Source organism: Buceros rhinoceros, unplaced genomic scaffold (genome assembly GCF_000710305.1).
Source record: "Buceros rhinoceros silvestris isolate BGI_N320 unplaced genomic scaffold, ASM71030v1 scaffold4264, whole genome shotgun sequence".
NCBI lineage: Eukaryota > Metazoa > Chordata > Aves > Bucerotiformes > Bucerotidae > Buceros > Buceros rhinoceros.
The window spans coordinates 58,162-66,901 of NW_010407527.1; the positions used below are offsets into that span (position 1 = coordinate 58,162).

General features: G+C 42.0%; 2 protein-coding genes across 4 annotated transcripts in view; both read right to left on the minus strand.

The window, feature by feature from the left end:
* Positions 1 to 2,235: 2,235 nt before the first annotated feature.
* LOC104491989 (molybdopterin synthase catalytic subunit) overlaps positions 2,236 to 8,740 on the minus strand; it is a 7,640-nt gene continuing 1,135 nt past the window's right edge. Inside the window, exons 2-7 of one of the 3 annotated variants that reach the window (XM_010134489.1) lie at positions 7,143 to 7,289; positions 6,120 to 6,242; positions 5,858 to 5,993; positions 5,055 to 5,208; positions 3,515 to 3,638; positions 2,236 to 2,344 (exon numbers count right to left, since the gene is read on the minus strand). In XM_010134489.1, the coding sequence (XP_010132791.1) occupies positions 2,276 to 2,344; positions 3,515 to 3,638; positions 5,055 to 5,208; positions 5,858 to 5,978 (468 nt within the window). In that variant the 5' untranslated portion in view covers positions 5,979 to 5,993; positions 6,120 to 6,242; positions 7,143 to 7,289 and the 3' untranslated portion in view covers positions 2,236 to 2,275. Of the gene's footprint in view, positions 2,345 to 3,514; positions 3,639 to 5,054; positions 5,209 to 5,857; positions 6,009 to 6,119; positions 6,243 to 6,957; positions 7,030 to 7,142; positions 7,290 to 8,740 lie in introns of all 3 variants that reach the window. The other 2 variants (XM_010134487.1, XM_010134488.1) reach the window with 2 other exon arrangements.
* Positions 2,238 to 8,740, minus strand: part of LOC104491991 (molybdopterin synthase sulfur carrier subunit-like) — a gene marked incomplete at its 5' end in the record, with an annotated part of 7,629 nt that continues 1,126 nt past the window's right edge. Inside the window, 5 exons of the mRNA XM_010134491.1 lie at positions 2,238 to 2,344; positions 3,515 to 3,638; positions 5,055 to 5,208; positions 5,858 to 5,993; positions 7,143 to 7,289. Of these exons, the coding sequence (XP_010132793.1) occupies positions 7,163 to 7,289 (127 nt within the window). The remainder of the gene's footprint in view (positions 2,345 to 3,514; positions 3,639 to 5,054; positions 5,209 to 5,857; positions 5,994 to 7,142; positions 7,290 to 8,740) is intronic.

Sequence of the window (8,740 nt, forward strand, 5' to 3'; positions counted from 1 at the left end):
AGTTAACTCTTTTCATGGTACACATCAAGCTTCTTGAGAACACAGCAGAATAGAAGATCAAAATCAGGAAAGGAAACTCTTAAAATTAAGCAATGCTGGTATATGGATGTTCTGCCAGACAAAGGGATGATGGAGCAGTGTATTCAAATAGTGCCAAACAAGACCAAGACATCTTTTCAGGACAGATTCTTGCTCTGAAGACATCTGCTTCCCTTCCACCCCTTTTCTGGCAGATCTCTACAGGAATCACACGATGACCCCCTGGTCTGCAGCATCTGTTCCCGGGAACGTGTGTCTGCACCTGGAGTCACAACACATCTGGAAGAGCCGTGGAGGGGGTGGGATTACCTTCCCCTATAGCCAAGGCAGAGAAACAACTGGAGTTGTCCCAGAAAGCTAGGACTGCATTATATACTGATCTGCAGCTGCCTATCATCCCATACACAGACCTCACCAGAACACAAGGTAACCCTCATCCAGCAGCCTAGTCCTGCATGTGTGGAAACCAAGACATGTGCAGCCTGACACGCAGTCAGACACAGCTGGGATTCATCCCCTGGCCTGGAAATTTGGAAGCACTTCTGGGTCACTCCAGACACAGCCTTAGGCAGCTATCTTAGAATGGAGTAATTACAATAATAGTGCCCTAGCAGAGAGGGTAGTCCTACAGAGGGAGCTGGAACACCGAGCTCAGAGTACTTCAGTGAGATACATTTTACCTCTAATTATGCACATCATCCCTCCTAGAGGCATTTCCATTTTGCTTTTAGATGCCAGCTGAAGAACCCAAAGTTACACAAGACTGATACATCATTGTTCCAGAACAAAGCAGAACTTGCCTCATGCACAGCTAGGGACACAAAATGACATTTCATTGTTTTGACCATGGCAGTGTACACATTGTAACACTCAGCTGTGACTCAGGACAACATCTCTTCCATTCATTGTTCCTGGTCACTGTGGGGAAGTACACAATTATTCTTTCTTTTCTGCATCCTCCTTCCCAGCTGCGGATGGGGAAGGTGCACTTAAGGTCACCCTGGAGAAATCTTCCAGGCAACTGCAGTACTAGAGAGGTACTCATGCAACACAGGAACTGCCCCTAATGATAGGGCCCCAAGTACAACTTAACCACTGTTTTTCTGTATCAGAGCACAGCAACATTATGCAAGCATTGCTTAGGTTTTCCTTCAGAAACCATCCACTACGAGGCAAACTAGACATGTATTTTTGTTAAATTAGTACACTAATTAGTTGCGCTGTAACAGCAAACATGAATGTGGAAAAATGAACACCAAGAATGGGAATGTTTGTGTATTTCTTTCTTTGCTAAAAACAAAAAGTATTGTCAGAGAAAGTGATCTGTACTCCGGATTCTGTACAGTTCCTGGCAAAAATGACATTCAGCAGAGGGCTTCTCTCCAACCTCCAAAGAAAACGAAAACTCAACCTTGAACTTGCTCAGCTCTGCCTAGATAATAAAGCCCACATGGTTTGGAGGCTGCACATGTGCAGGCGTGCAAGGAGCAGCTGCTGTCCTGCGGAGGAAGGCCTCACTCACTTCCAGGATCACGTCCAGTCCTGCAGTTCCAAGTTTGCATGTACTGCTAATGAAAGTTTGCTGCTGCTGGAGTATTAGATCTACCTTTGAATCAACGTCTGTCCATATTTTTTAATTCAACAGACTTGTAATGTCAGCTGCACAGTAAAAATTTTCTTTGGGAGAGAGCTACTGGAACACAACCGCTACCACAAAAGTAACTCTGACGTATAGTTTGTGTTTTCTTCTCTGTCTGTACCAAAATGTTTAATCTACTTGAAGAAGCTTTCCTGTTACAAGAATGTCAACATAAAGCTTGCAAACTGATCTAGAGTTATAAAAAAAGTCCCAAGTAGTTTAATTTTGTAAGACTTAAAAAATCCAGTTGTCCTGTTCTGACCTCCCATGCAGACAATGAACACAGACTACCAATATAAAGGCATTAAAGCTGTATGTATCACAGGGAACTAAATACCTTGCAACCAAGAATTTTTGGGAAGATTGTTTCAAAAACTGATTCCACATTAAAATGCACAAAAGTGATTTCAAAGAAGAGTCAAGAACACTTAAAACCCCTAAGTTTACTGATTTATTTCACTGTCCTGATTAAATTATTCATATTGCAGTGTCTCTTACAACTCCTTAGAAACATATAGATTCTCTGTAAAAACAACTCAAAAGCTAAACCAGTATGCTCATTAGGAAAAGCAAAACTTTATTTTAAAAAGAGTACAGTTACTTTTCTGAATTTGCCCAAAAGCATTCCTTGTTTTCTTTCCAAGAATATTCGTCCTCGTAAATCTCCTGTAAATATAAACAAAGAATAGGAAATACTGCAGGAGTCTGCTGCATACAGCCACAAGTCACGCCAAACAACTCAGCAGCCATCCTGCTGTTATTTACTCACCACAGGACTACACAGCCCTTGGCTGGCAAACAAAGGAGAACAACCTTAGAACATACGATCTTACATGTGGGCAGATGCTGAACCTCAGGCTGAGCCCCATTAGACTTAGAAGGGCCCATTTATACTGAAGTCAATTCAAGAAAGACATCTAGAAGAAATCACGTAAAAGCTGTAGCATTCACAGCACTCATGTCTGAAACTGCTCCTTTTACATATTGCCATGTAACCTACCATACCATCATTCTCAGGAGAGTATTGAGTTGTGTATAAATTTCAATATTAAAAAAAAATTACATTACAAAATACAGTAAGTATTAGATCTTCAGGACAGACTGTACTACCCAGCAGCACTCCAGTCCTGAGCCCAAATTCAGCAGGGCTCTGAGCCCGATTATTTTTCCTGAGACCACAGAAGTCCAGTCTCCTGAAAAAGGTCTTCAGAAAAGTGGAGAAGTGGGGAGAACATTACTGTTACCATATGCCAAAGCATGCCTGGGAGAGAAGGCAGAGGTAATGCTCATGACTTGCAAGCAACACAGTGGTTATGCAATGAGGCTCTTTCCAGACTTGGGCAGGTTTCACCACACATTGCTTTGTGCTCATGCCAGCTTTGCGACCTCTTTGCTGTGTATAGTTGCTGAGTGCTTTGTGCTTTCGCAAGGCCACAGAGATGAACGGAAAACAGAAAGACAAGATATGCCACTTTTACTTGGAAACCACAATGCTGCCAAAGCAAAGATGACTCAACATTCTTCTACAAGCCTGCGCAGAATCGACTTTGGCCACTCAAACGGAGCACTCAAGGCCCCTTCACTTTAACACCAGGATGGTGTTAAAAGGAAGAGGAGCTGGATGGCACAGACGCAGGAGAACCTTCCAGGTGCCCTACCTGCCACAAATGGGCCTGGCTGCATTAGAGGAAACTCCCTGGTGCTAGATGTTGGCATCCTGTCAGGAGCAACTGCAGCCCATAATACTTCAGCTGCTTCCCTTCAGACCAGTAGCAGCATTTAGCCCAGCTAAGGATCTCGGCAAAGGCCTAAAATCAAATTTGTGCCCAAACGTACCTTTTTCCATATTGGGACAGATGCTTTTAAGGTATTGATGCAGTATGTTACAGCTTCAAGGGATTCTTCTCTGTGTGGAGAGGAGACTGCAATAATTACACTTGCTTCAGTTACTGGAACCACACTAGGAAGACAAGAGGAATGACAGCAGCTTTAGCTTATGCTTAACTTCAAGAGCACCCAGAAGCTGTGGCCACATCACGTCAGTATTCTAGCCACACAGTTTCCTGACTCATTCATACTGAGCAAGTGTCAAGCCATGTCCAAAAGATAATACACTTTTTAAAAGAAAGGAAACCGCAACCACAATGAGTACCAGATGGGACAATTCCATGCTTCAGAATAAATAAACCCACCAGACACAGGCTTTTTTCTTCTGACTTTTTTTTTAAAATAAAGTCTATGGAATTAAGAGGGGGAAACTGCTAACTTGCAACAATGCATAGGAAACTCACTGGAAGGTGGCTTAATAATTAACAATAACAAGTTAGGGCCAGCTAGTTCTTATCTGAAAACCTAAGAAATCATCTCAGTTTGCACTATAATTTGTGGAAGAAGAAATTAAGTGCCTCAAACTATGCAGATTTTGCAATGAAACTTACTTTTTTACAAATTCTGATTTCAAATTACGCAGTTTTTCTTGGTTTGTGTGTTGTTTTCCAAACTTCAGAAGTAGCACAAGGTTTTGCTTTACCAAAAGCTGCCTCCCACCCCTCCCTCTATAGTAAGACTCCTCTGGCAAACAGTTCATAGGAGAAATCTAAGCGTAAACGCTTTAAGCTGCTCTCAAGAGAATAACTCTCTGTTTACTATGGAGGAAATCTAAGGAAACTCCCCTCAGTTATGACCCTTTGAGATCCCCTCCTAAATTCCTTTTGCTGAGAAAAAAAGGAAACAAAGATTTGCAACAGACTCTGAAAATCCTGCTAGTTTCAGTGAGAAATCTGAGGAAGAGTGAAGGCTTAAGAGCATGTCAGACACTAGTATTCCACGTTTTGAACCCAACACAAAATGCTTAAGACTCAAGGAGCAACAGGAGGTTCTCCAGCAAGCATGGCTGACAATTACCATGCTTCTTCCCTCCCCATACTTTGAGCTTTCAGGTTCCCTATGGCATAATCTGACTCAACCTTCCCAAGAACATTCTGCAACAGCTCAAAAAAATTAAGTGCTGTCAACTTCACATCTTTAAAAAGAGACAAAACAAACATCAACTTCACATCTTTAAAAAGAGACAAAACAAACCAAGAGACTCCCCTTTCCTAGAATGAAATATCAGTCCTATCTTCCCAGTTTCAAACCACGACACCAGCATTAAGAATCCTGAAGGCTAAACGTGGACTCCAGCAAACAGTACCAATTTACACGTTTTTGAAAAGACAATTTTTGAAACTTAGCTCTGCAGCAAGAGCTTGATCCTGCAGCTGTCTTTGCCACATTACAATTTATAAAGACTCCTGCACATGTGCAACTGTGTAAGCACAGCCATGCACCAGACAAGGATTAATACTTAAGTCACAGCAAGTCTGGCCATACATACCCAAGTCTATGGTGCACTGCAATGTGTTTGACCGATGACCATTTCTGTCTAACATCTCTGCAGATTTTCTTTATTTCGGTCTCTGCCATTGAAGTATATGCTTCATATTCTAAGTGAATCACCTTTTTCCCTTCAAAATTATTTCTTGTAGTACCTAAACACAGAATATTTATCAACCAAAATGTCATTTACACATAATACAAGTCTGCAGTGGGTAATGCCCAAGGCTGGGACATCTTCTGTGGCAACCTCTAAGGTGCTATTATTGCATCTGCCCATGCCATGTTTAAGTGCTCTGTATTTAGGAGCCCAGTTTTACGCATGAAGGGGTTTCCAGGTCTGTAGCATGTACATGAATTAGGACAGAGCTATCAGCCTTGACCTTCACCAGCCCATGGGTAAAATAGTACTGTTTTCAACCACTATCAGAGTTGCAGGAGCTTTCAGAGAGGTATGGACCTGTGGCATAGCCACAACATCCCACTTCCCACCTTCAACAAGCTGTGTCCAAGGACATGGAAGAACAGCTCCCAAGCAGTCCTGTACTCCAGAGCTGCTGTTCTGTTCAGTCCTAGGATAGCCACACCACTACAGAAGCTTCTCACCACTTTGTCCCAGCACAGCTGTTGAAAAGCTGCCACAGTCTTGTTCTGTGTAACTCAGAACATAGTTTCTAAACATCCTGGGTTCAGTCCAGGAATTTATTTATTTGATAAGCACAAGTTTGGGATATGGGCAATCTAGGTTCCATTTATTAAACTATTAACACACTCGGAGATCCAGCTCAGAACTATTAAACTCACCAATGAACAGAGACACTGCCCCACAGTATGGTGAAATGACCAGTTCTGACACTTCATCTACAGAGAGCTTTTCAGACTTGAGCTTGATAAAGTCTTTTGGCACATCTTCGCTTTCATCCATAGTTCACCAGAAAAGCTGAAACCAAACAGACTCAGATCACCAAACAGTCTGGGTTTGATGATAACAGCAGTGGCCAGCTGCTTTTTATCCATTGCCGATGCCCCAATTTACGCAGAAAACATGCACCACCTCCTTCCTCACCCCAGGAGACCAGCCTCCACGGCAAACTCACTTCTCAGCAGACTTGCTGAGAGAATATTAACTGTAAATATCAAGCAATCACCTGGTTTTTAATGCATACAGATTCCTTCCTGGTAGGAAAGTCTAGGCCAGTAAGACAAAACTACAACTAGTCTGAGGGCCCCGTCAACAGTAGAAATCAATCAGCACGGACCACTATGCCAGTAGATCTGTAGTAAAATTGTCAGTCCCTCCTCCCTATCTTACCCTGAAATCAAACACAGTTTAAAAGAGAGATGTCTGATAAACACAGATTAGAGTTCTAATTCTGAAGTTTAACGTACTTTCCAAGACATTCAGGACCTCATACTATTGATCTGTTTCAGTGACACAGGAGACACTTCTAATTTCTCTGAGTAGAAACCAGTCATCAGCTCATCTAAGAATGAGAAGGAAGAGAAGTATTTTGAGTAGCATTAATAAAACAAACTGCAATAAATACTTGGACTGGCACTTGAAAGCATGCAAAGAAATGAAGTTATTTTAAGGATATCTATTCCTCTGACACCAACAAACAACAACAAAAAAAAAGGTTTTTTTTAAGCAGCAGTCAATTCTTTTTCTGTATCATCTCTTCCATTAAGAAGTGTCAGGAAAGTTTTCATTATTATCTTATTTGGGCAAGCTAGGTATCTACTGGCAGCCAGAAACAACTACAGAAGAATAAAGGGACCTAAAACCCGAATTCAAAACAATGCCTGACCTAACTGTAAATTTCCTTCCTTTTACTGCATACGTGTTAATCATTTAGTGGTGCACCAGCTTGTAGTTTCTGGACAGCACAATGGTTCTTCCCAGCAGCAAACACAAGTTACACTCTCTCAAAAGAGTACCAAGGTGAAAGGAGAAAACTGCAATCACATCTCTGGACCTAAACAAAAAACAAACCAAACCAAAAGATTATTCGAACATTATACAGAAGCCATGACATATTTTAGCACAGGATGTCACTCCACAGGAAACTAAGCAAGATGTGATACCTGCTTAACAGAACTTGGGGAGAATCAGCCTCCACTAATTGGTGGGATGATGGCAACCTCGTCTCCGGACTGCAGAACCAGGAGCTGATCTCCAAGAAGCACGTACTCCTGACGAACAGCAAAAATCACTTGATCCTGGATGTCAGCAAGCCTGAGGGGGATTGGCAGGAGCACAAATTAAATAACATGTTTGCATTTAACCATAAGATTGCATTAAACAACGAACAGGTGCACAGTCTAGGGCAGCTGATGTAAATACCACCAAGATTTACACAACCCTACTTCCAATACACTTTCAAAAATACAATGAACACCCACTTTCTACTCTTAGATTTTCCTGTGGTGGCTAAAGAGAAACCAACTCAGTACTATTTTCAGAAGTCAGGAATTGGATTTATCATAAGTGTACATCAGAATAAACCAACATTTACATGACCCATTTCAACAACTTCTAAAAAAGAAGTAACTCAAGAAGTAGCAACCATCCAATTCAGGATTAGAAGGAAGTGTTCCCGATTCAGTCTGGCTGGACTGGAGCAATCTTCTACACGGCAAGCAGCACTGCGAGATGCTATCTCATGCAGATTCAGTTGTTAAAGAGCTGCTCTTGTGCAACCTCATGGCTTATGAGGTTTTGAGTCTTTCATACTCAGAGGTCTAAAATTTGCTATTGATAAAGGAGTGGTAACAGAACCAAGAAGGCAGATATGGTGCATTTTCTGGCAGATCTTCCATATATTTTTTTTTATTTTACATCTGTGAGATGTTGCTGTAGAGTCCACAGCTCTGGATACCATGAGGAAGGGATTCGCTTTCGTGACTAAGTTCAGCCAGTGAGTATGAGGGCAACAATACCAGTAAGACAACAGAAAAAGAATACCAACATTTTATTTTAGAAGGTGCAGGCATGACATTGTTTGAGACTACAAAATCAGGCACAGGCAGTGGAGAGCTGTATTGCCTAGAAACAAGAAGGCATGTCAGAAGAGTGTAAATAAAATTCATCTTATTTCCTATCAGACAGATAGAGAAAAGTAGGCTAGGCACAGGCTGAACAAAACCCAGTAGCACTGAGTCAGAGGGCAGACTGAAGGGAAGGACTGTATGAATGTAAAGCAAGCCACTCAGGAACTGTGCACAACTACGGAACTGAAGTGCCCATTAGAAGGATGGGCTCTAATTAATGTAATTTGCAAGTTAATTTATTGGGGGAAATGGGTGGAACAGAACAGCACCGTCAAGTATACTCAAGCTGCAGCCTGAATATCCATTATCCATCTGAATAAAAGTCTGAGGTCAATGCCCTACAATTATGTTGAGTTTTTCCAGAAAAGCCAGAAGCAGAAGCATTTCCCAAGAAGGCCACTGTGAAGTAACTGCACATGCAAAATGTACTGCCTCGAGTCATCATTCATAAAAGGACAAAGCTGACAAACTGTGACAAACCAACCAAAGGTGCTGCTGCTGCTTCTGACACCAAGTAACAGGCTGCAAAGTAAAATACACTCGTATCCTACTGCTTCCTCCCCCAAAACACACCTAGTCTCCATTCTCCATGAGGAAAAGATGCCACACCAAAATGGGGGGGGGGGGGGTGGATGT